The sequence below is a fragment of the Pseudonaja textilis genome, chromosome 3 (assembly GCF_049901715.1).
Source record: "Pseudonaja textilis isolate UNSWEBS1 chromosome 3, rPseTex1.2, whole genome shotgun sequence".
Taxonomy (NCBI): Eukaryota; Metazoa; Chordata; class Lepidosauria; order Squamata; family Elapidae; genus Pseudonaja; species Pseudonaja textilis.
Window position 1 is genome coordinate 5,748,728 of NC_141992.1, and position 26,681 is coordinate 5,775,408.

At 39.9% G+C, this 26,681-nt stretch overlaps 1 protein-coding gene across 3 annotated transcripts in view; it reads right to left on the reverse strand.

The window, feature by feature from the left end:
- ZBTB46 (zinc finger and BTB domain containing 46) overlaps positions 1-26,681 on the reverse strand; it is a 129,588-nt gene that overhangs the window by 95,533 nt on the left and 7,374 nt on the right. For 2 of the 3 annotated variants that reach the window (XM_087928845.1, XM_087928847.1), the window contains exon 2: positions 13,087-14,056. In XM_087928845.1, the coding sequence (XP_087784971.1) occupies positions 13,087-14,023 (937 nt within the window). In that variant the 5' untranslated portion in view covers positions 14,024-14,056. The remainder of the gene's footprint in view (positions 1-13,086; positions 14,057-26,681) is intronic. The other variant, XM_087928846.1, reaches the window with a different exon arrangement.

Below are 26,681 nucleotides of genomic sequence, written 5' to 3' on the forward strand. Positions count from 1 at the left end.
GTATGCCTAAGGGGATATTCATGCTGTCTTGGACAATCCATTTGGGGATTTTATGGACTCTATGGCAACCATCAGGGTTTTTTTTTTAGCGCATTGGTGGCCCCACACACAGGGCAGGACACTCTATTGATTTCATCTCATACACTCTTGATCCGGTATTCACCCCATTGTGTGAGACAGGTGATCTGATAACAGGAGGGATTGAAATCACATGATTATATAAGAACATTTGCTGGTATAAAGTTTGATTTCACAGCATTAGTGTTCTGCTACAGAGATTAATGGAATCAACCTCAGAAACTCTTGCAGAAATGCAGCCCATCTTAGAACCTCTTGACTACTGCCCATCACAGCTTATTAAAACTAGCCGCAGGCATTGGCCAAATGGGCTGAGGGAATGGATAATGCATCTTATGCAACCTTGGAACCATTCTGAAAAAAAACCCACCTCCCTGGAGTTCTTGAAAAATGTTGCCTGAAACCAGGGGTGAGCTTCAAATAGTTTAACAGCCGGTTCTCTGCCTGGCTGCTGGCTGGGTGTGGCCGTGGTGTGCATGACCTAGTAGGCCTCCTGCATCACCCTGGTTGCAAAAACGGGCCATGGGGGAGGCATTTTCACCTTCCCTGGGCTCTGGAGGCTTTCCTCAAAACCCCAGGAGGGCGAAAATGGCCTCCCTGGGCTCTGGAGGCTGGAAACAGGCCCCGTTTCCGGCCTTCCGGAAGGCCCATTTTTTGCCTTCCTCAGCCTCCACACTTACCTATGATCCAAAACGGGCCGTGTGGGGATGCCGGGAAAGGGCAGGGTGGGATGAGCCATGGGTGGGATTTGCTGGTTCGCTGAACTGGCCATAAAATTAATAACCGGTTTGCCTGAACCGGTGTGAACCAGTAGCAGCCCACCCCTGCCTGAAACCCTTGGTAGAATCCATTTCTGGATAAGACTGAAACACTAGTGATGGCCTAATTGCAGGATCTCTTGGAAAAGAAAGATGACTACAATATATAGCAATAGCACTTAGACTTATATACCACTTTATAGTGCTTTACAGCCCTCTCCAAGAGGTTTAGAGTCAGCATATTGCCCCAAATTGTTGAATTTGGGTCCTCATTTTACCCACCTTGGAAGGATGGAAGGTTGAGTCAACCTTGAGCCTGGTGGGATTTGAACTGCCAAACTGTAGATGGCTGGTTACAGAAGTACCGCACTCTAACCACTGTGCCAAAGAGGCTCCTTATGGCTTCAAGGCTGATTTATCTTTCTATAACAGCACTTTGGAGACAACTAAGAGTACTATTTTGTCCCCAGAGCTATTTAATATCTGCATGAGACTACAGGTGCAATCATTATGTAATTTAAAGTAATGAGATCAATATACCATTGTAAGTATAAAAATACCTAACAGAACAGAGAAGAAGGTGAAATTTCAAAATTTTGACATAAAAGTCAATAATTAGGACAAGCTATAATTAAGAAAAGCAGCTAGGTTGCAACAATTAGAAAGGATAGTAGCAATTTATTTTAAAGGGCAACATAAATAGATTAGTGAATAGTATAGTCTCTAATTAAGCCAATCATTAAAGCAAACAAGAAAAGCATTCAAAAATAGAAAGGAAGTAAGCTCCAGTATAGAGAGTTAAATACATTATTGCAGGAAAGGCTGTTCTTATGGGGAGGAGTAGATGCAGTAGAAGATTTTGAGTTTGAGGAAAATGGAATATAGGGTGGGGAAGGGAAATAGACACATAGATAAAATGGGGTTGAGGTGGAGCCCATTTAAACTAGGGTGTAGTCAAACAAAAGTCTGAGTTTCAAGCAATCTCTTAGCTTCTTTTTTAAAAATAACTTGACCTAACCCTTTCATAAAGGAGCCTTAAAATAGAGCTATTCCCACAGCCTCATTGCTTTACTTATCCTGTAATTGTTCCATGAAACCTGAATATTATAGTCTACCAATTATTGCTGTACAATTACTCAGGGATACCTCTATTCATTTTGCTGAAGTTACTGGCTGTTCTGTGCAATGTTTTTCGTACACATTGCCTATCTTTAGCTTTTCCTCTTCTAATCCCCTCCAGCTGCACCTGGTAACACAATTCCATAACTTCCATCAAATTATCCATCTCACATGCCCTGTCCAATCCTGCTCTCAGTGGAAGGTCGGCGTACCTTACTCAACCCACCCCACCAGCCTCTCTCAAATCCCATTGTCACCTAGATCAGGTAGAAAGTAATCCTTTCCTTCCTCCTAAACCAAGTCTCTCTCTTTCTCCCTGCTGAATAATGGAATAGTTTATTCACAATAAAATTAAAGTGAAGATATTTTATTATTTTGTTAATCTTTTTTCTCTTTTTACTCTTTGGTTTTTTTTAAATTCACTATTGAAAGTCATAAAAGTAGTCTACAAAAATTAGAATAAATAAAAAGAGGGGGTATTCAGCAGGTTCTGACCGGTTCTGGAGAACTGGTAGCGGAAATTTTGAGTAGTTTGGAGAACCGGCAAATACCACCTCTGACTGGCCCCACCCCCATCTATTCTCTTTCTCTGGAGTCCCAGCTGATCTGCTGGGTCTCCTTTGGTTGCCCTGCAAAGGAGAACAGAGCTGGAAAGCAGGTAGAAGAGTGGGGAGGAAATGGGGATTTTGCAGTATCCTTCCCCTGCCACACCCAGCAAGCCAGGCCCACCGAGCCAAACCCACAGAACTGGTAGTAAAAAAAATTGAATCCCACCACTGACCTGGTCAATCTATTTTATTAATTCAAGGAACATTTCTGTGTGTATACACATACCTACACACACGGACACAAAGAGTGCATTAATTTAATTGGGTTCTATAGTATAGCAATCATAAACAAGACTCTTGCAGATACATATAAACATAACATAAAACTCCAAGATTTTAAAAAATAACGTTTATAATACAAAAATAATAGTCAGGAAGAGGATCCTGATAAAGTGAGAAAGTGCTAAAAGATCTGGGACATTAGTTTGTATTTCACAAACTGATTTGCAAATTGATTAATTATAGTCCCAGTACTATCTAATCTTAATTCCTAGAGAAATAAATTGATTACCAACTGGCATAATATACAAATAAAGAATTGTGGCATGCCTCCGCAGATGGCAGCATCTAGCCAATCCCGTATTATCTAGAAAGCTAAGCAAGTTTCCTTGCTTGTTAGTTCTTAGATGGGAAACCTAGAGCTAGACTGAAAAACCAAAAGACACCCTGGAGCAAAGTCATACCAAAAGTGCTTTCATATCAATTCATGAACTCTAATTCATCAATCTGTCTTATGTAAATCACCAGGAGTTGAGTTTCATTCAAAGATAACTTCATATTTATTAGAATCAGTTTAAAGATCAGTGATTCTGATCTTGGCTTACCTAAATTCATTAAGCAGCCACTGGACTGAAACTATTTTTTCAATTCCCATTCTCCAATGTAATAATGGTAAATAGGTGAAAATATTGCTTAAACTCAGCTGCTACATGGTGTTTTAAGGAAGTGCCAAGTGAGAAACACTATTAAAAAGTAACAAATGCTAAATATTATTATTAAGATTTATTTCCAGTGCTAAGGAATAGACTTGAATGTAATGATTGATGGTTCGCAAACTAAAAAGCTAAATATTTAATTCAGAGAGATTTGGGTCTATTTAAGATTTCCTACATTTCAAGCAAATACTAGATCCAGTTCCAGGTTAGATGCTTCATATAAAGTGATCACACTGTTGATAATATCTACTTCAACTCTCTGTGTAAACAATCAGCAGCTATCTATAAGGTTTCAGAATATCTTTCCCAGCTCTAATGCGACATGCCAAAAAAAAAAAAAAGGAATCTAGGACCTCTTGAACGCTAGGCATATTTTCTACATTAGCAAATAGCTGTGACCATGTTTCCCAACAGTATATACATTTGAGAGGTAAAATATAGTCTTTCTCACGGCCTTACACTTCTTTCCAGATGCAGATGCAATGTTAAATAACTTTCATCATACACATTTCAGAGAAGACTAACTAGCAGAATGTATTGTACTGATCTCTAAAAGCTTCTGTTCTTTTTCAAGGACTGTGTATGGTATGTATTTTCCTTTAATTCTTTTTGTCATTCCTCAGCCTCCAGTTTCCTTCTGATGACTCTGTAGGTGATCAGAAGCAATTTGTTTGGTTTGACTGAAGCACTGCATCTTATTTTACATTTCCCCCTTTATTTATTTATTTGAAAGGAACCCTTTATTTCTCTCTTCAACAGAATATGTTACCATTTAAAAATCTACAATTAAAAAGAAACTTCATATTTTCACCTTTTAAATAAATTTATTTTGTTTATCCCTGGTAGGACTAGCCAATCTCTTAAAGCAGTGCTTTTTAAATTGTTAAATTTGTTAAATTGTAATCTCTTTTTCCAGGTTCATATAGTCATTACTCCCACCCCCCAAAAACCCAGAATCTGTTATTTTACACAAGCATCTCAGCAGCAGCTGGGCCAGATTGAATCTTGATTCACAAACAAGCAATTACAACTTGTTCTACCACCCCAAAGATATTCCCAAATTACACCTTAGGGATAGTTACCCCTAGTTTTTTTTTTTAAAAAAATCACAGTCTTAATGATTCTTGTATCAAAGCCCCTGATAGAAGCACACAATTAACAAGCAAGATTTGTGCCTGGTCTCACTAACCAGGTTCAATGCCAGTTTCAAAAAGGGTCCGATTACAGGTTCGTGGAATCTAGAGATATACTCCATACCCACATTTGTGGCTTACATTAAGTCAGGATCTCTGCGAGTTGCTTGAACTGCATGGTCACAGAATCCCAAGGTATTATACTCAAAAGCAGAAAGGCAGGCAGGTCCAGGGTGTGAAGATTCCAGGGTTTCTGTGTGACAAGGTGTGAGCCCTCTTATCTTTTACATTAAGGGTTCAGCTATGCTGCCACTATTATGCACGTTATTCAAAATGATTTTGCCCCTCCCGTGAGAACATTTAGAGAGGACCAGTTTAAGATCCTGCCCCAAGAAAATGTGAGAAGGATGTGAGATAGAAGATTGACTTTCTCTGTGGTTGCCATGATCTTATACAATATGTATTTGTTCCCTTTGTTCTTGGTATGAAGAAACTTCTTCTTAAGCAGACATTTCCACTTAAGTACAAGGGTGACTGCCTCGCCTTTTCTGGAAGTTATGTTCTAACATTGTTTTTATGGTGGAGAGGTACATTGATTTTTGAAAAGAATCTGATTTTTAAGGAATGGAAGTGTTATTTCTTATATATAGATCACCTAGTAAAAAGGTAGTGTTAGTGTACAATTTTAACAAATAAAGTAAAATAATCTTCCCCAGGTTTTAGTTCCTTGGTTTGTTTTTCTACTCACATTCCTTTTTTTGCTGATGTATCACAGTTAGTTTAAAATGGTTTTAAATACATTTGAAGTAATTTATCACTTTAAAATCTATAGACTCCTTGGTGTTAATGTCCAATTAGTGATCAAGAGGCACAATTAAAAAAAAACATTTGTAACTGGACACTAACAACAAAGGAAAAAGAAACAAGCATTCACTGAGACCTGCTTTCTCTTTTCTCCTATTCTGGGTCAGTTGGTTAATCAGAATGGTAGGAGGGACTGAGGAAATTATTGCAGCAGGTTTATGTACAAGATTCTTTGGTTATTAGGTATAATACGTATTTCCTGTACTCCATCAGGTTCAGTTTTATCTCTCTTTCTTATTGCATTGTTTTCATGTGTTTTTCCCCTTTCGCTAAACTGGGTGTGGGTGTGGCCAGTGCATGACGCATTTGTCCAATGGGCTGCAAGTTTGACATCCCTGTTCTAAGGTATCTGAAAACTTATCCACCATTCTCTGAACAACTGATTGCTTCCCACAATATAAAAACCTGGCTTTTGAATGTATCTATACTTATGACAAAAACTTAAACGGGCTCAAAATTTCATAAAATGTTTGACATTTTGATTTATTTGGTTATTTTATGTTTACGGATTTTGTGTTACCACCTGAACTGAATTAAACTACCTAGCTGGAAACACAACTGTAAATAAACAGGGCAGCTGATTTAATCCCTTTGAAAAAACAATTCTTGTACAATTTATAATTGATGCTCCAGATCTTCCACCATTAACTCAGTACTGTCACCCCCAGAATTTTACCTCTATGTATATGCATGTAGACTGCCACTGGTGTAGGAAGAGCTCTGTGAAATGTCATTTTTGTCGTGATGAAGACCTAAGTTAAACCTGTGACAGCGTAGCATGCTAAAAGCTAACTCTATTGTTTTACATGTCCATAAGACACACTGCTGTTTTTCATCACTGGCCAACAAAGAAAGACGTTAACTGAGAATCAGAATTTGAACTTATAGTTACTATTCCAAGATCATTGAAAAGGAAGTTGATAATTATTCTAGTCAGAATATTTTAGTCTAATGTGCATTATTTTTACTCTTGTAACCTAACATATTTAATTCAAGAAAGTTCATCTTCTTGTAATATAATGATGACCATCACTTTCATTATATTGAACCTGCTGAACTTTTGGTTCTTAAACTTAACACAACAGGATGCATAACTATAACAGAATATACAGCACAGAAAAAGTTTATTAGTAAAAGTATTAGCCCAGAAACTGATGAAGAATGGACACTGTGCTAGATAACAGGAAAGAAAATGTTACAAGTATTTACAGATGTACAGATAATCAGAGTTGGAAGGGACCTTGTCAGTCATCTAGTCCAACCCCACCACCAAGCAGGAGATCTTACACCATTTCTGACAAATGGCAGTCCAATCTCTTCTTGAAAATCTCAACTGATGGCGCTCCCACAACTTCTGAGGGCAAAGCTGTTCCATGGGTTGATTGTTCTGTCAGAAAGTTTCTCCTTGTTTCTGGGTTAAATCTCTCCTTGTTCAGTTTCCAACCATTATTCCTTGTCTGGCCTATAGGAGCTTTAGAAAATAGCTTGACCCCTTCCTCCTCCCTGTGGCAGCCCCTCAAACATTGGAAGACCGCTATCGTGTCTCCCCTGGTCCTTCTCTTTACTAAACTAGCCAAGCCCAGGTCCTGCAACCGTTCGTTATATGTTTTAGCCTCCAGTCCCCTAATCATCCTGGTTGCTTTTTTCTGTACTATTTCTAGAGTCTCAACATCTTTTTTATAATGTGGTGACCAAAACTGGATGCAGGACTCTAGGTGTGGTCTTACTAAGGCTTTATAGAGTGGTATTAGTACTTTCCTTGATCTTGACTGTATCCCTCTGTTAATACAACTTAGGATTGCATTAGCTTTTTGGGCGGCGGCTGCACACTGCTTGCTCATATTTAGCTGGTTGTCCACTAAGACTCCAAGATCCCTCTCACAGTTACTACTATTGAGCCTGGTTTCCCCCAGTCTGTGTGTGTCCTTTTGGTTTTTCTTGCCTAAGTGTAGGACTTTACTTTTTCTATATTGAATTTCATTTTATTAGATATGGTGTTCTAGTCTGTCAAGATCCATCTGGATCTTGAGCCGATCTTCTTGGGCGTTAGCTATTCCTGCCAGCTTAGTATCATCTGCAAATCTGGTAAGTTCCCCTTCTATTCCCTCATCTAAGTCGTTCATGAAGCTATTGAAGAGTACTGGGCCTAAGACGGAACCTTGTGGCACCCCACTGCTTACTTCCCTCCATGCAGACTTAGACCCATTAAGGACTACTCGTTGAGTATGGGTTGCCAGCCAGTTGCGAATCCATCTAGTGGTGGTGCTATCTATTCCACTTTTTTCTAGCTTACTAAGAAGTAGGTTGTGGTCTACTTTATTGAATGCCTTGCTAAAAACTAAATATATTATGTCCACAGTATTTTGCTGGTCTACTAATTTAGTCACTGTGTTAAAGAATGAAATAAGATTGGTTTGGCATGATCTGTTTTTAACAAACCCGTGCTGACTGCTAGTTATTACTTTACTTGTTTCTAGATGTTGGCAGATCTGTTTTTTTATTATCTTTTCCAGTATCTTCCCGGGTATTTTTTTACTGCTTCCTATTCACAGAAGATATACATCATTTTCATTTAATAAGATACTATTGAACTAGCAATAATTAAATAGAAATGAAATTTGGCCAGAAAGAATTAGCTTTTTTGTCCCAAATGCCCTCTAATATAGCACACATTTCTTACTCTCTAATTTTTCTTCACAGGAGATGGAAATCAAAAATGACCATTTTCAGGCAGATGTTTCCTTATCAAGATCCTGCTTGAGAATTGCTTTCTACTGCATACAACTAGGGACTAAAGAAGGACTTCCAAAGATGATCCTTACATTGATTTCAACTAAACAGGACTGTAAAATCCAAACATCATTTGGGAGTAGATCAGATTTTATTCTGCAATAGTTCTGCTCTGCCTTATTCATAGAACCTGGCAAAAGAGCAGGGGAGGAAGGAATCAAAGTGTCTTTGATTGGTCATACTGCTGCTTCCCAGTACCTCTTCCTTTCTTTTTCAATCACAGAAAATGTATTAAATGTATTAGAGATGAAAATAAAATAAATATGCAAAAAGCTTTCATTGATAGTACAAAGAAATAGCAACCCAATAAGTGATTCTGCCATCAGTGATCAGCACTAATAATGGTACCTATTTGGGTAAAGAAATCAAGCAAACAATCACACTCACAGAGAACACCAAAAACTCTATAGGGAGCAATAAAGATAACATAAAAATTAATTATATGCTCCATGGATATGTATTCTGGATAATATTCCAGGGCAGTATTAATTACATTTCCAAATAGTTTAAAAAAAATCATTGGCCACACTAGTGCACATTACATTGGTCTAACTTGGATAACAATAAAACCAGTGTGTTGCAGATCTGGCTTTTTTTCTTTTCTTTTCTTTTTTTTTGGAGGGACAATGTAGCATTTGATATGATAAAAACAATTCTTTGCATTACCTTTACCCATATCTTAGGCTAAATGAAGCAACACTAAAACACTATTGTATTTGAGTCTTCAAATAATCAGATTTAAAAAATACAGCATATATCCTCTTTTTAATGAAATGCAAAGTTGTGTGGAAAAAGACATAATTTATTTTTTTTATTATGATGGCAGGGAAAAATTACCTCTTTCTTTCAAAACAATACCATTTGGTAAGATTCTTCCCTTGGCAAACCTAGAACTTCTCCCCTGATAGTATGCATAGACCCTATCCAAAAGGAGCCTCCTCTAGGAAACTGTCTGTAATGAAAGACTGACATTTCCATCATAATTAGATAATAAATTTGGAACAAATGGAGCTATTAAAATGAAATCATATACTTAAAGCTTTACTACATGATGGTGAATGCCCAGGATATTGTTTTCACTATGTCAGAAGTGTTGGCTCATTCATCATTTAAAACCCAAGTTGTTCATTACTGCCAACATGCACTTTTGGACAGCTACCAAAAAGACTGCCTTCATCTGTTCAGACTTCAAATTGGAAGAATGACTTACAGTAAGTGGTCAGAAATGGCAAAAATAATCCTGATATTGGTCACACATACTTTTCAAACCTATTCTTGATGTTACATGAAATACAGTATAACATTTAACCTACACATTTCTCAAATACATCAAAGTTGTAGAAAGTTATGAGAGTAATATACATATATTAAATTGTGAAAAAGTAGTCTTCAACAATCAGTACAATATTTTCAGAGGTGCTCCTCAGTTTATATACCATGTGATTTCCTATGTTCAAAGTATCTTAATATTACTGCTGTTTTAGTAGTTGAAAAACTTTGGCTGGCAGTTCAAATATAAAACGGAGGATTTTCCATTTAACATGTTAAGACTGAATCCAAGTCACACCCCTTTTCCCCCTGCCTTAGTGATGAGAAAAAAATGGGGTCACTTCCAAATATCTATAATGTCTGTAAACTGCCTTGAGGACTGAGGCTTATATAAATTGCACACATAAATAAAATAAGCAACTGGTTGGCTATAAATGTTTCTTCTTTCTCAATACTGAAACTTAACAAGGGCCAAGGTATATCCATATCCATCCCCATAGGATCCAGATCCCAGGAGGGGATCTGGGATCTTGGTCTCCCTCATATTTCAGAAATGAATTGTGCTCTTCAGGTATTTCTTAATTTGAGCTCTATTTTTCTTAAAAATTTTTTGCAGACAGTTACATGGTTATGGATTTCAGGGCTAAATAACATACAAATCAGAATAATATATGTACAGAAACCAGATCATCTTATCCAAACATAGACTCTTACCTACTTGCATCTTGCAATCATCAGTGTCTTGCCTGAAGCATGATAATATATATAAAAACTCCTTAAGAAAATTACTGTATTTTCATTGGCTGGAAGAAATCCTTGCTTTTCTACCTATAACCTTCCTTGGCTGGCATGTTGCCCCAGGCCTACAAGGCATGCAAGGGTTCCATGGCAGAAAATGTACAATTTGATGGTGGGTGATAGAAGAATATAAAATTGAAATTATTCTTCCTTTGTGAGCTTGTTTTAATTCTAAAAGTTCCTGCTAAATGCAAATGGAAGTAACAAGGACAAATGTTACCAAAACTGGATGCAGTATTCCAGGTGTGTCTTTATTAAGGCTTTATAAAGTAGCCCTAATAACTTCAAGTGATTTTGATTCTTTGCCTCTGTTTATTTAACCAAGGATTGTATTAGCTTTTTTGACTGCTACCACACTCTGCTGGCTCAAGTTTAAGTGATCGCCCACTAAGACTCCAAGGTCTCTCTCAGTTACTATTTTTGAGCCAGGTTTCGCCTAATCTGTACTTTCCTGCCCAGGTGTAAAATCTTGCTTTTCTCCACATTAAATTTCATTTTGTTGGCTAGGGCCCATTGTTCAAGTCTGTCAAGATCTTTCTGAATCCTGAGCTTGTCTTCTATTAAGAGGGAGTAAAAATATCAATGGAGAATTAAGGACTTTGGTATGCTATCAGATTTTAAGATTAAAAATGAGATACATTTATGATAGTAATTTTACTAATAGCAATAGTAAAGACTTATATACTGCTTTACAGTGCTTTACAGTCCTCTAAGCAGTTTACAGAGTCAGCCTCTTGCCCCCAACAATCTGGGTCCTCGTTTTACCCACCTCAGAAGGATGGAAGGCTGAGTCAACCTTGAGCCTGATGAGATTTGGTCAACCTTGAGCCTGATGAGATTTGAACTGCCAAATTGCAGGCAGTCGGCAGTCAGCAGAACTAGCTTGTAGTACTGCATTTTAACCACTTTGCCACCGCGGCTCTTAGTAACTCTACCTGATTCTGTGATTTTTTTCCCCAAACCCGCAAAACTTTAACCTTAGACTGTCTACTGTTGACCTCACCCCTTTCCTAAGAAGTCTGTAGGGGGCGTGCATAAGCGCACCAACGTGCCTACCGTCCCTGTTCTATTGTTTCTTTTATATATTTTTTTCTTATATGTATCCATGTATTCATAACTATGTTTTTACTTCTACCTATTATCTTGTAAGCAATTGACAAATAAAAATAAAATTAAAAAATAATAATAAATACACTACTATAATAAATATGAATTGTATGATATTTATTAAATTTAGAAACCCCCCAGCTCCCTTACAGAATGCTTCTGGATGATGTACAAGTAAAATATTAAAACAGAAGCAAAGAAAATTCAGATTAAAATTTAATTAAAAGGTGGGTGGGCTTTCAGGGTACTAACCAGCCCCTTGGCCTGTGAGCGCCAAACCAGCGGGCAGAGCCAGGTCTTTAGGCATTTCTGGGGGCCCATATCACTTCTTGGAAGAGAATGTTCCAAAAGGCAGTAGCAATAGCCAAGAAAGCAATGGCATAATTGTGTTAAAGACATGAAATGAAATGAAGGAGGGCATGTTAAGTAAGATGGGAGAAATTAAAATTGACACTGTTGAGGAGAATTTCTGTGATTAAAAATGAACAATGTTTTTGTTTCAGATGGTGTCTGTTTTGACACTTGATGTATTTTCAAGCAATGGCAAAAAGATATAACTAAATTTGCATGGAAATATAAAATATTGTAAGAACCAATTTGGTCTAGTGGTTAAGGCAACAGGCTAGAAAGCAGGAGAAAGCAGGACCGTGAGCATAAGTCCAACCTTAGCCATGAGAGCCAACTGTGTGTCTTTGGGCCAATCACTCTTGCTCAGCCCAAGAGGAAAGTAGGAGAAGGAAAGTGTGTTGGGCATGTTTGCCACCTTGAGTTATTTGTAAAAATAATAAAAGCAGGATACAAATAAGGAAAATAAAGTAAAATAAAGGAGAAAGAATTGGTCTACCAAATTTGAAATTTTATATTGCTTTTGTTGTTTGATATGGAAGAAAGAACAAAACAAAAGATTTTTGAGTTAGAAGATTATGAACTAAACTTCAGATGGCATGGATGTTTATGGTACAATAAAGTTAAACGTGGATTTTAAAACTCATGTTATTAGATATGCCATATTTGGAATATGGAATAAATATAAACATTCAAATGAAGCCAGAACATCTCCTTTCAGGACTGATGGATATACAGTTACAAAAGATTCATGGAAGAGTATTTCAATATAGGATTACGTGGCGAGTTTATTTTATGCATAAAGATGGAAATATCCAGGACTACCCCACATGGAGGAAATGGGTTGGTGAAACTGAGTACTTGATGACAAAATTGACAAAACGTGACTGGAGAAAGATTGTTATTGATATTCATCAATGACTAGAGACCCCTTATGGATGTTTTGTGTAAAAAATTATTGTATGACTTATTAGAAAAATTATAGAAAAAAGGGAATAATGATATAATTTTTGAAGGGTACGTTTGGTTACAATGTGAGAGGAAGATCAGAAATCACTTATTTATATTTTTTTCATGTTTTCTGTTCTTTTATTTTCTTTTATCTATCTCCTTTTCTCTTTCACATTTATCTTTTTCTTTGAATGTTCTTGTTAAATATGTAAACTTCTAATAAAAACTACAGTATTTAAAAACTTTTGGTTTTTTTTAAAAATTAATGTATTATAAACAACTATTCATGAGCATTATATAGTTGCACAGAACTTGAGTTAAACATTCTTACTTGCTTCTTGATTACTGTATGGCCATCCAGGGGCAGTTAGAAAGGGTGGCACTGGTGAAGTTGTCCTGCTGTCCTCTCCAAGTTGTTGTGTGATATGGCGCACAGTATCCTTATTTTTTCTGTTCTTTCTACGCCCTGTCGGTTGCCACCCATCTGTAGTTCCTTGTTCTGAGAAAGCATTTTGCATTGCACTATCTTTGGCAGACTGTAATTCATTCCCTCCATAATGAGCGGGAGAGATCTGTTCTTCTTTGACACGCAAAGTCCCATAGGCCAAATCAGTCGACCAAAGAGACTGGGATGACATGTCATCGTGACTATCTGATTTTGGCTCTTGATCCTCTTTTCCACAGGTGCTTCCTCCTTCGTGACAGCTAGCAATAGCTGAATCTCCAGAAGAGTTTGCCGGACTCGTCCTTCGAGCCAGCCAGGGAGATATGCTCCTACCAGCCACGACAGCAGAAATCAGAGCATCCGTACTGCTGCTAGAGGAAGCCCCAAACTCATAATCAATAAGATCATCCGATGCATCAGACTTTATGCTTATGTCAAGAGCAGCCTTTATGAAATTGTGGCAAGCTTGCACAATCTCAGTCATCTGAAGATAGCTGGCAGCTGACATCACCTCAATCACGTTCCTGCTGGTCAACGCAAGGTGTGCCGAGTACATGAAGTCAATGATTGCTTTAAAGCCCTGTGCCGTTACAATATCCAAATGAGTGACTGTGGCTTGGTCAGAGGTCTTCTGCACCTGGCAATACAATGTCTTGAAGTAACGACTACTCCCAAGTAAAATATTTTTATGAGCCTTGAAAATCTTTCCTTCCACTATAATGCAAACATCACAGAGGATACCATGCTGCCTTTGTTCATTGAGTTCCTGAAGGAGATGATGATAATGGGAGGCAATCTCCATATCTTCCTTCTGATTATTCATTTAGAAGTATTTGCACTCCCACGTCTGCACACTCTGTGAGGAAGAAAGACAGACGTTAACACGTTGGCAGCAATGGACATTTTTCTCTCAATGCAGACAGGAACATCAATGCCAAACATCACGGGGGTCATTGGTGGGAGGGGAAGGCTAAAAACCAGCAGATCTGCTTAAATTCCTGTGATGATCAGCATTCTACATTAGCAAAGCCATTTCAAAGGAGCATTTACCTTGGGTTTGATTCAACTCTGAGATATAATTCATCAACTATTATTGTTGTTTAAAAGCTCAGTTATAAGGTATTCAAATAATTACCCAAGCATTTTGTACCTATGAATCTTTCAAATATAATTAACAGAAGAATTAGTTTTCAATTCTAAAAAGAATTTAAACTTATAGTATGCAAAGATGGTATCAAACTATTGCTGAAATTGTATACAAATACAGATTCTGTTTTACCAGAGAGATAGCAGTAACTCTCAAGGAAGCCACTGTCCTAAGATTACATCAGCAAACTATGTAGTGAGAGAGCTATACATAAATTCACTTCAATCTCAGTTTATTACATCTTCAAAATGAGAATCACAAGTGAACAATCCTTGATGGTAATCAGCAGTTTTAAAGTAACTCCTATCCTATGTCTTTTTCCCTTTTATTGTTACAAATCTTAATACAGTATATTTATTACCTCAATACTATATTTGTGCAAAATTGATTATATAAAATTAATACACAATATAAAGGTAACACTCTAATGTTTACATGACTTGGAATATGGGAAATAAAAATGTCCCTCTGTTTGTAAGCCTCTAACATGTGTGCTATTGCTTATGCTACTGAAACATGCAGTGTAACATGACAAAAATATAAAAAGGGGAGGAAAAATCTAAGAAAGATAGAAAGGCAAAGTCATGGGAGAAAAAAGTCTCCAATCAGGAGTTTCTAAGAGGCTTACAGTTATATATTAAAACAATATACAGGTAATCCTCAAATTATGACCAAAATTGAGCCCAACCTTTCTGTTGCTAAGTAAGACATTTGTTAAGTGAGTTTTGCCCCGTTCTATGATCTTTCTTGCCACAGTTGTTGTTGAATCACTCAACTGTTAAGTTAGTAACATGGTTATTAAGGGATTCTGGCTTCTCCGTTGACTTTGCTTATCAAGAAGGCCCCAAAAGATGATTTGATCCCCAAGACACTGCAGCCATCATAAGCATGAGTCAGTTGCCAAGCATCCAATCATGTGGCCTTGAGGAGATGCCACAACAATCATAAATGTGAAAAATGGTCATGTCACTTTTTCAGTGCCATTGTAACTTTGAATGGTCACTAAATGAACTGTTGTAAGTAGAGGACTATCTGTAATCAGAAGCAAGGATCAGGAAACTTTTAAGATATTCTGTTTCAACAAAAAAGAAAAGACATTGTTCAGTATTTCATCCATATGCCAAATGATCTCCAGAAAAGCCAGATCTTCAAGAGTCCTCAAAAGCTTAACAGGGAAGGAAAAATCTCTAGTTCCAGTGGAAAGGTTTTCCAAAATAATAAGACAGCCTAAATTCAGGCCCTTGAAGTGGGCTTAATCTCAGCACTCTTAACATTCTTTCTTTCCCCGGTCTTACCAAATGCTGTAGACAGATTCCACTCACAACAGGCTGTCTCAGAGACACCAAGCCTCTAAGCCATATATGGCTTTAAGGCCTCAACCAATACCTTCAATTGCATGTGAAAGTTAACCAGCAATCAATGCAGGCTCTCCAGAAGAGATACCGGATAAACCTTAGTGTGTCCATAACAGGCCGCCTAATGCTGAACCAGCTATCCGAACCAGATAGCCCTTGACTTATAACAATTCATTAAGTAACTGCTCAGTTTCAATGGCATTGAAAAAGTGACTTATGACCGTTTTTCACACTTACAATCCCTGTAGTCATGTGAGCAAAATTCAGACGCTTGGCAACTGACTCATATTTATGATGGTTGCAGTGTCCTGGGGTCACGTGGTCCCTTTATGTGACCTTCTGACAAGAAAAGTTAATGGGAGAGCCAGATTTACTCAACAACTGTGTTATTAACTTAACCGCAAAGATTCACTTAACAACTGTGGCAAAAAAGGTTGTAAAATGGGGCAAAACTCAGTTAACAAATGTTTCATTTAGCAAGAGAAATTTTGGGCTCAGTTGTGATTGTAAGTCGGAGACTACCTGTAGTTTCTGAATTGTCTCTTAAAAGGCAGCCTCATGTACAGAGCAGGGTACAATAATCCAAATACCTCGGAGGAGAGAAGGGTGGCCAAGCAGGAATCCTGAACATTCTGGATGTACATAGTATTATTACTAATTTCAAATTTATATCAAATATACAAGTATAACCACACTAGTTTCCACTAGCTAAATACAATAAAGTGTTTAACTAACTAAACTAATGAACCTAATCTCTTCAAGCTCTGAGGCTCAACTGAACTGGCTTTTTCCATTCCGACTTGTAAATCTAGATACTCATCTTGACACAGTAATATGATCTTCAAGTCAACAATGACAGTCAAAAAGCATGAGGGAGATGGAAAAGTGACAGGCTGTTTTGAGTAACACCTTGGGAATAGACCGTTGGATTGCATCTGCAATCAGCCTTGACCAGTGCCACTTGTGACTGGTTGGAGATCTCAACCTAAGAACTTTCAAGTGTTGAAACAATATCTGTAACAGACTGACAAGAGTATTCTATACTTCGAATTCATCCTTTCTTATGACTACCCAGATAATCTGGTCCTTTTACCTTTGTTCAAAATGCTTTGGGACAGCTTTTTTTGCTTTTGTTTAAATCTAAAATAATATGACTTTGAACTTTTTCTTTTTTTTGTAAATTTTATTTGAATTTTCACAAAGAGAAAAAAAAAATACAAATAAAACATCTTTTTTGAAAGCAGCATAATCCCGGGTTACATTTCTTCGTACAGACACAAATTCAGGTTCATGCTCATTTTTATATTCTATTCCATATCTTATTACTATTTTACATTTTCTGCATAGCTTCTCCCCTCTTTTAATTTTCTCAATTTTATTTTAATTATCTCATCTCAATTCAAATCATTGTATTTATATTTTTTGCCTGTCCTGTTTCAATTATCTATTATCTTTTCTCATTAAACAAAATTTCTCCTGTAGTTACTGATTGGAGTATGACGCCTTTATATCTTTTCCCTAAAGTTGTAACATTCAATATAATACATAACTTCCATTCAGATTCTGCTTGGTACATTCTTAAAATACACACTGTATTCTTAAAAAAAGAAAAAAATATAAATGTATATAATTAAAACAACATTCCTTTCCAATTCAATTCTATCATTAATATTAATATTCATTAAAGTCTTAACATCTTTAACATTACTTTTCAATTAAATATCATACTTCTATGGGAACAATTATAAGCTTTCCATAGTTAATTTCCCCTCCCTTTCGCTTATATTTTATAAAACATTAACTAATTAAAATGTTCCCATTCCTTCCTAATTCAATTTTCTCATTTATTTTATTTCACTTATTTTATTCACAAACATTTCACTAAATTACACAATTTTATCCCTCATTTTAATCATAGGTTGTTTCCAATGTTCTAAAGTTATTTCTATTACTAATATAACAATACAATCTTATGTACCTTTACAGAATCCTTTTTTTCAGTTAGATTTTCACCCATTATCTCTAAATAGGTCCTGTTTCTCTATATCTTGCTCCAGTCCTTTGTAACTTCTTTTCCTTTCCTTCTTCCCTCTCTTCTTCTCTCCCCTTTTTACCCCCTTGTCTCTCTACCTCTATTTCTCTTTTCTGTATTCCCCTTTTCTGTTGCTTTCCAGTATTATACTTATTTTTCGAATTATTTTTCTTTCCTTTGGTTGTTTTTTAAAGTCTTAAATTCTCCATTCTCTTTCCCCCCTTTCCTTTTTCTTCCCCACATAAACTTGCTTGTTCATTAAAAATGGCTTTGTCCCAGTTTTCTTGTTTTGCAGCCGTTTCTTGTTGTTTCTCATAGTTCCAAATCTCCATTTCTAACAATTGAAAAACGAAGCCAAAAGAACCCCTCCCTTCTTGTGCATCTTCTTTGTACTTTTTAAGTCCCATTTTCAATTCATCCAGAAGTGGTGCCATTGTATAAATTTTTAAACAACCACCCAATTGATTTTAGTCATTCAAATATAATAACCAAGAATCCAAAGATCACCAAATAATCCAAATACACGCAAGCTGTTTCTTTTTTGCTCTTTTTTTTCACTTTCTCTTCCTGGGGTTACTATTTAGTTGCAAAGTTTCAGTTAAAATGTATCTTTTAGAAGTCTTGTTGAAGTTTTACTGTAGATTCTTTTTAATTCCAGGCAGTCTCCTCCCTCTTCCAGATCCTGCCCTTATTCCTTTTCTCTCCCTTCCTGCTTATGAAAAAGAAAAATTTTAATGTCCAGAAATCTTTATTATCCCTTTGGCATTTTGTTTTATTTTCAGTAATTGCCTACTGATGTCAAAGAGAATTTTTCCGATTTCTTATTTAAGTCTTAGTTGTCAGTATAGGGAAGGAGAGAGAGAGAAAAAAAAAAGCCAAACCTTTCCCTTTTCACTTTCCTTCGCTGCTTCCGACTCTTCTTTGGGAGTGATGTTATTTTTTGTAAGTTTAAATTCCAGGGTACCTTAGTTGTTGCTTTTACAATTTAGCCCGGTCAGCCGAAACTTTCACTTATCTTCCTCCTGCACATTCTTTTCCGGTCGAGTTCTCCTTTGTGGTGGCCATTTCTGACCACCGCTACAACCGCCTTCGGGAAAGGGAGTAATGGCCAGCTGAGGAGGAGAGATGCGGCTCTCCTCAACCCTGCTGGTGGTCTCCCCCCTCTTCACCACCTCTACGGGGTAGCTTAACCCCGAAACCAGCTGGCTCAGGGCACTCCAGCGGCAAGCCTAGACAGAAACCGCGCACGATTGCGGATTTCTGTCTGTTTCCGAAGCCCTTCAAACCGGAACTTTGAGCTTTTGTGTGAGAGCTAAGACAAGACACAAACTCAGGCTTAAATGTTCTCGCTTTTTGGAAATCCCTGAAATGCAAGTCAGATTAGCATTCAGAATCATCTCACATATTTCCACTATTAGAGCAAACGTGCAGTCATTTGATTTATGACAGATTGCTTTGACAAGATATATGCAGATCTCTCAGGAAGGCACAATAATTAGAATGAGAGAGATTCTGGTTGGTTTGACTTACCTTTGACTAAATATTTTGTACGTTTGTACAAAGAGAACCATGAATGCATGTCTTCCCCAAACAACATTAATATAATAATCGTGATAGAGTACTTCATCGCTCTTAATTTTGTGATAGCTTCCTTTTAAAACACATGGCTCAATTTAGATGAACATTATTTTGTTAATGTACTATTAAATGCAACTCTGCTGGATCAAGCTAAAAAGCTGCCTACTGTAGCATCCTGTGCCTATAGTTCCTGTGGGAATACGGATTGTAAACAGGCCATGAAAGCAACAGTCTCTCTCTCTCTCTACTATTGTTCCCCAATGAGTAGCAGTCAGAGGCATGCTATCTCAGATCTGAAAGAAGCATACAAGCATCATTAATTGTATTATCCTCCATTAATTGTTTAATCCATTTTTAAAGCTGTCCAGCTTGGTAACCATTGCTACATCTCAGGGAAAGTACTTCCATATGCTGACTATATATGCTGTGCAAAGAATGTTTGTTCGTCTATCTTGAATCTTCTATCATTCATTTTTTCCACATGATTTTTACTTCAAGATTTACCATCAGATCTTGTATATCCTTCCAAAATTGTTTGGGCCCAACAAGCCTGTCTTTCTTGAATTTAATATATTCGTCTTGTCTGAAAGTATCTGTCAAGTTTTCTTCACTGGGGTCAGAATTTAGATAGTTGATTCATAAACACATATACATATAAGCCTGTCAGCTATTTCCATTTGCAATAGAGAAAATTATACAAAGCAGAAACAAGTAGCATGCCAAAGAAATTAAAGGCATGAGATAATGAAAGAAAATATAGCCAAGAGGGTATATTTATACTGTTATCTTTCCCAATTCCTCTCCATACTTTTTAACATCTGTAAATAATTCCTGTTTCCACAACATCTATATAATCACTTCATAGACTGGCCTGGAAAAAAGCAACTCTAGTAAACAAAAATTTCACTATCAGTGAGTTAATGAAAAGTTAATAGGAGTAGAATATGCAGTATAGTACTGTATTCGGATCCAAACTGAGGAATATGCTATGGTTCTGGCAGGGGTTTCCTATTCTAAGAAAAGACATATCCTCTTTAAACAGTAGCCAAACTAAAAGGAACCAACTAAAAGGAAGAGAGGAGATGCATAGTATGATTGTGTATTGCCAAAGCTACCAGTAAGAAGATTTGACAAGATCAGTAATGGACTGAATTAAGTGTGCTATAGAAAGATTACCCAATACTCATGCTATAAGGCAGCCCAAATATATTACTTTTCAAAAACATCCTATTAACAGTCAGGGCTGACATATTGCCACTGAAAAATCATTTGATGACTTTTGATCTGAAGATCAGCTATGTCAGGAGTGTGAAACTCAAGGCTTGGGAGCTGGATCCGTTCCATGGGATGCTTAGATCTTGGCCCACGGGGTTGCCCTGAAAACAGCGAAGGACCAGGCCATGGTGCCTCTGCCAGCGAAAACGGAGCTCCGTTTTTGCTAGCAAAGGGCTGCAGGAGGCCATTGTGGCTGAAAACGGAGCTCACGAGCCCATTTTTGCTGCCAGAGCACTCAGGCAGCCATAGGTGCCCCCGACATGAGTGACATCAAGCTAGCCATGCCCACCCTGGCCCCCAAGGTCAAACACAACCCTGATGCGGCCCTCAATGAAATTGAGTTTGACACCCCTGAGCTATGCAAAGCACAATAAAAATGACCTCAAGCCTCCACCAGTTTTAAGTCAATACAAACACAATTTTACTGATGAGCAGGTACCACAACTACTATAGCAATATTAATCCGTGGCTGCAAGGAAAAGCTATCATGCTTTTGATGTAATGTACCAGCTAAAACATTTCTTCTGGACAGTTCTTTGTATATATGGAAGTGAGCACAGCTGTGAATCAATGCTTGTCTAATACTACCAGTATAAGTGCCATGCTTGCTACTGAAATTAGAATCTCAGCCAAAATAACGTAGGAACAATTCGATATTAATGAAAGCAGTTTCTCTCAAAATCCAATAAAACTATTCCTAGATTCAATATATTATTCAGGGTTATAGTGCATCAGTTAAAATGTTAAATACATGTAAACCCTAATTATATTACTTCTTAAAATTATATCTCACGAGTTAAACATTACTAAAAAAAAGATGTGATATTCTTCTCAAGACCTCTTACTCTATTTATGAGAATTATGCCAGAATATATTAGGCCAACACAGTCTTGAGGGGATAATTATAAATTATACTAAGCTACAATATTTATTTTTTTCTTAAAAACATGCAATTCATCTGAATGATTTCTTTGTTTTCTTACCAAAGATGCAAGAAAGAGATAGAAGAAAGCAAAAAATCTTATTTATACTGGAAAAATCTTATTTATGTTGTAAGTATAGGAAGGGAGGGGAGAGAAAGCAAACAAATAATAACAAAGAAAACAACTGTAACCTCTTAGATTAATTTGACTGTATATTATTTAAGTGGAATTTGAAATAATGGTTGGAATGGGCGTTGGTACTTACCTGACACGCTATTTCTCTTCGAGCTGTGAGGAGCATCCAGAAGTGGGTGGTGCTTCAGTCTCTACATTTGTAGACTGAGCTTAATTTTGAGGAACGCTCCTCCTCCTTCACGTGACTCCTCCATAGCGTTCCCCAGTTTTGTGAAGACGAGAGGAAAAAAATTTGTGCTCTCATCCTAACTAGCTAATGGTTCATTGGCCGAAACAAGACCCCACCAGACGGTGAAAGATCAGAGTGGGGCTGGCTGCTCCTCGCAGCTCGAAGAGAAATGGCGTGTCAGGTAAGTACCAACACCCATTCTCCTTAGAGCTGCTCGGAGCATCCAGAAGTGGGACCTACCAAAGCTGGGCCTGTCCTACGGGAGGGGCGCCGTCTGGTCTGTAGTCACATTGGGCTCTCTAAAGACCTTCTGTAGAACCCTTCTGCCAAAGGAAGCCTCAGCTGAGGCATACATGTCAATCTTGTAATGCCTGATAAAGGGTGACGGAGAGGCCCACGTCGCTGCCCAGCAGATTTCGTTTATTGGAGCCTGGGTAGCCCAGGCAGCCGAGGTTGCTGCACTCTTGGTGGAGTGAGCCGTGATATCCCTGGGTACCTGGAGGGCCTGTGACTGGTATGATCTGGCAATGGCCGCCCTTATCCAACGGCCTATGGTGGTTGGTGGAACCTTGAATCCCTGTGTTTTAGGTTGAAAGGAAATAAACAAGGCCTCTGACTTTCGAAAGGCCTCTGTGCGTTTGATGTAAACACGCAAGGCACGTCTCACATCCAGAGTGTGCCATTGCCTCTCCCTTTCCTGTGATGGCCTGGGGCAAAAATTTGGGAGGATAAGTTCCTGAGCCCTGTGGGAAACCGAATTGACTTTGGGCAAAAAGGAAGGGTCGGGCCGGAGGACCACTCGATCAGTGTGAAATACACAAAAGTCTTTTCTAATGGATAGTGCAGCGATCTCTGATATCCTACGGGCTGATGTGATCGCTAAAAGGAAGACTACCTTGTAGGATAGAAACTGGAGAGAAACCTCCCGTAAGGGCTCTAAAGGGGGTTTTGTGAGTGAGGTAAGGACCCTGTTAAGGTCCCAGGTTGGGTACCGGTGAAGGGTCGGGGGGTGTAAATTTGTGGTCCCCCTCAGAAAGGCCCAAATACAGGGATGATGGGAAAGGGAACCGGCCTCTTCACAGGAGATAACCGTTGATAAGGCTGCTACCTGTCGTTTTAATGCATTAGGGGACAGCCCCTTGCTGAGTCCCTCCTGCAGAAAGTCTAGAATTTGGGCAATGGAAGGGGAAGCGGGGTCAATTTGTAGCTTGACACACCATTTACGGAAAATGGACCATGTGGCGTTGTAGATTTTTATAGTTGAGGGCCGTCTGGCTGCTAGTATAGTGTTAATGAACCGCTAGATAGGTTTTCCCTCTTCAAGCGGTCCCGCTCAACCTCCAGACGGCTAGTTGGAGCCCTTGGGGGTCCGGGTGGAGAAGAGGTCCTTGAGACAGGGAGATCCTGTCTGATGGGATCCTCCAGGGTAGGGCCACTGATAGGCTGCGGAGGTCCGCAAACCAAGGACATCTGGGCCAATAAGGTGCTACAAGAAGTAGTTCCGCTTTCTCGTGAAGTACCCTTTGAATGACCCTGGGCACCAGCGCCAAGGGGGGGAATGCATACAGTAGTCCCGTGGGCCACGGGCAATGTAAGGCGTTGTGGTTCTCCACCCCTTGGGACGGGAATCTTGAAAAAAACCTTGGAAGTTGGGCGTTGAGGGGGGAGGCGAACAGGTCCACTACCGGTTGCCCGAAGATGGATGCCGCCTCCTTGAACAGTGATGGGTGGAGGCACCACTCCGACTGGTCTATGGTGGCCCTGCTCAACCAGTCTGCTTGGGTGTTTGATAGACCCGATATGTGATCTGCCCTGAGGGAAAGGAGGTGGGACTCCGCCCAACGGCAGAGGCGCTCAGCCTCCCTCATCAAGCGTAATGATTGTGTGCCCCCTTGTTTGTTGATGTGGGCTTTGGCCGTGACATTGTCTGTGAGGATGAGGATGTGGTGGCCGCGTACCTGAGGGAGGAAGCTGCGGAGGGCCAGGTGGATGGCGTGAAGTTCTAGCCAGTTTATGTTGCATAGTTGTTCTGTCGCTGACCATCTGCCGTGAGATGTGAGGGACTGAATATGAGTGCCACATCCGAACAGGCTGGCGTCTGGGGCTCCTTGAGGAGGCAGCCCTTGTTGATGGACAATTTGCTCCACCAAAGGAGGGACGTGAGGACCTTTGGTGGAACCCTGACTTTGAGTTTTGAGTTGCTTGATCCGGCTCTTTGGTATGGAAGCAGGAACCACTGGAGGGATCTGGAGTGTAAACAGGCCCAGGGAATAATGGAAATACATGAAATCATTTTCCCCAGTAATTGAGATAATTCCAGAAGGTAAACCCTCTTAAGATGCCTGATGGTTCTAACGGAAGACTATCCGAAGATAGGAACACCTTCCCTTTCAAAGTGTCAATCACCATCCCCAGGTGGGTTATCCTGGTGAAAGGGGATAACTGGCTTTTCTTCCAATTGATAAGAAACCCATGTTCCTGGAGAGTGGCTAGAGTAACCTGAGTATCCCTCACTGCTTGATCTTTAGAGTGGGATAGGATGAGGATGTCGTCCAGGTAACAGTGGAGGCGCACCGGGAGGGTCCTGAGGTGGGCAGCTAGTGCAGCTAGAACCTTGGTAAAGGTTCTGGGGGTGGAGGCTAAACCGAATGGAAGTGCCACGTAGTGGAAGTGGAGGTTATTGTAACAAAAACGTAGAAATTTGTAATGGGAAGGTCGGATTGCGATGTGAAGGTATGCCTCTGTGAGGTCAATGGATGACAACCAGTCTCCCTGTCTAGTTCCCAGCAGGATAGATTGCAACGTGTATACCAGATAGCGGACAAGGCATGATGAAATCGGGGCGGGGGGGCGGATTGAAATTCGAGGGCAAGGCCGAACCTGGTGGTGTCCCTAACCCAGGCGTCAGATGTAGAGGCATCCCACTGGTTGGCGAAGGCTTTAAGACGCCTGCCAATGGGAATTGGATCATGTGGCCTATCTGGAGCGCCAAAAGGGCTGGCTACCAGATCCCCGAAAGGGCCTTTTGTAGTTACCGCCCCTTCTGATTCTGTCAGAGGAGTCGGTCCTGTCTTGGGGTTGACCCGACCCGAAGGGAGGGGGCCTTTGATACCTAGGAGAGAAGGAGGTCTGGTAAAAGGGCCGAAAGGGAGCTCTCCGAAAGGGCTGAGAGGTTCTGGGTTCTGACTTCCGGGTAAGGGATGGGAGAAATTTCTTCTTATTGCAACCTTCCACTAAGAGGGGATCCAAACAATTTGTTTCCCACAAGGGGAGCGGAAGCCAATTTAACCTTATTCTTGAGGTCTGCCTGCCAATGCTTCAGCCAGAACAGACAGCGGGCAGTGACATGAGATGAAATAGCTCTGGTGGAGAATTTAACAGAGTGGAAGGTGGCGTCGGCCGAGAACTTGGCTGTGGCCATAATCTTGGCAATGTCCTGATGAGCTCTGACATTGGAGACTGGGACATGTTGCTTGAGCTGGCGGAGCCAGCGAATGGATGACCGGGTGAAAAAAGAGGCGGCCATGGCCAATCTGATTGCCCAGGCATCCGACTGGTGGGCTCAGTGCAAGGCCAGCTCGGCCCGCTTCTCCTCCGGCCTCAAGGCCTCCAGGGGGTCACTGAGGGTGGAGGAAGAGGCAAGACCCACGATGGGCTCATCAACCTCCGGAGTGCCCAATAAATTGGAGAATTCTGGGTCCAGACTGAAAATTTTTTTATTGTGGGCCGACGAGGCGGGGGGGGGGCGCTGAAGAGGCCAACTGTTTAACCACCAGGTCAGAGAAGATGGGAGGAGTTGGGATGACTTCGGCCTCCACTACGGGCTGTTTAAAAATGGAGTCCTCTGGACCTTCTGGAGCAAGGGGAGTGGGATCAGAGGGGGCCTGAGTATTTAGGCCCGAAATATTCCTGGCCTTGAAAAGGAGGGATTTGAATAATTGGGGCTTGAATAGCCCCACAAAGGCGAGTTGGTCGGGAGTGAGACCCTCGTCCTCAGACATCTCCGCTTCTAATGGGTCCACCTCAGAAAGGGGTTCGCTGTATTGCAAAGACCCCAAGTCAAACTCCTCCTCTTCTTCCCTTATTAGATCTAAGTCCCCTTCCTCCTCCTCCTCCTCCCTTACTGAAGGGGGAACTTCCCCCTGAGGGGGTACCTGTTCATGGAGCGGTTCCGATCTGGGCAGGGATCTTACGGATTGAGATTCAAATTCAGGGGCCATCGGATGGAGACCGGGCCTGACTATCTGCTGGAGTCCTTCCGCGAACCCTTGGCGGATAGCCAACTCCATCCAGAATCTCAGTTGCTCTGGAACCTCTTGTATGAGTGGTTCCTCTTGGTGTAGACCGGCGGCTGTAGGGGTGAAGGTAGCTTCTGGTGCCTGTCTGGCCGGTGTTCCAGGAGCCTGATGACCCTGAGAGGGTGAGCTGCGCCTGGATAAGGAGGAATAGACTAGAGGAGGGGAGGGTTGAGTAGAGGTAGTGGAGGGTGGTAGGACCAGAGGCACTGAGCCTGACTGTCTGGTGCATCTGTCAATCTCCTTTTCCAGCGCCTTGTGGAGTATTAAGGCATCCCTCTGAGAGGCTTTGGAAGTTTCCTTAGCCTGCCTGCGCAGATGGTGGGTTTTGGATTTGGCCTTCAGTGAAGGACCTCTGGAAGGATTGCCCTCTGCCATTTCAAAGGTAATTGTAGAATATAAGAATTAAATGAGAGGCGGTTGGCACGCCTAGGGCTCGTCCTGCAACAAGGCCAGGTGCCCTAAAAAGTATTTCACGCCCCCGTTGATTTCTTCTTCTTCTTTTTTTACTA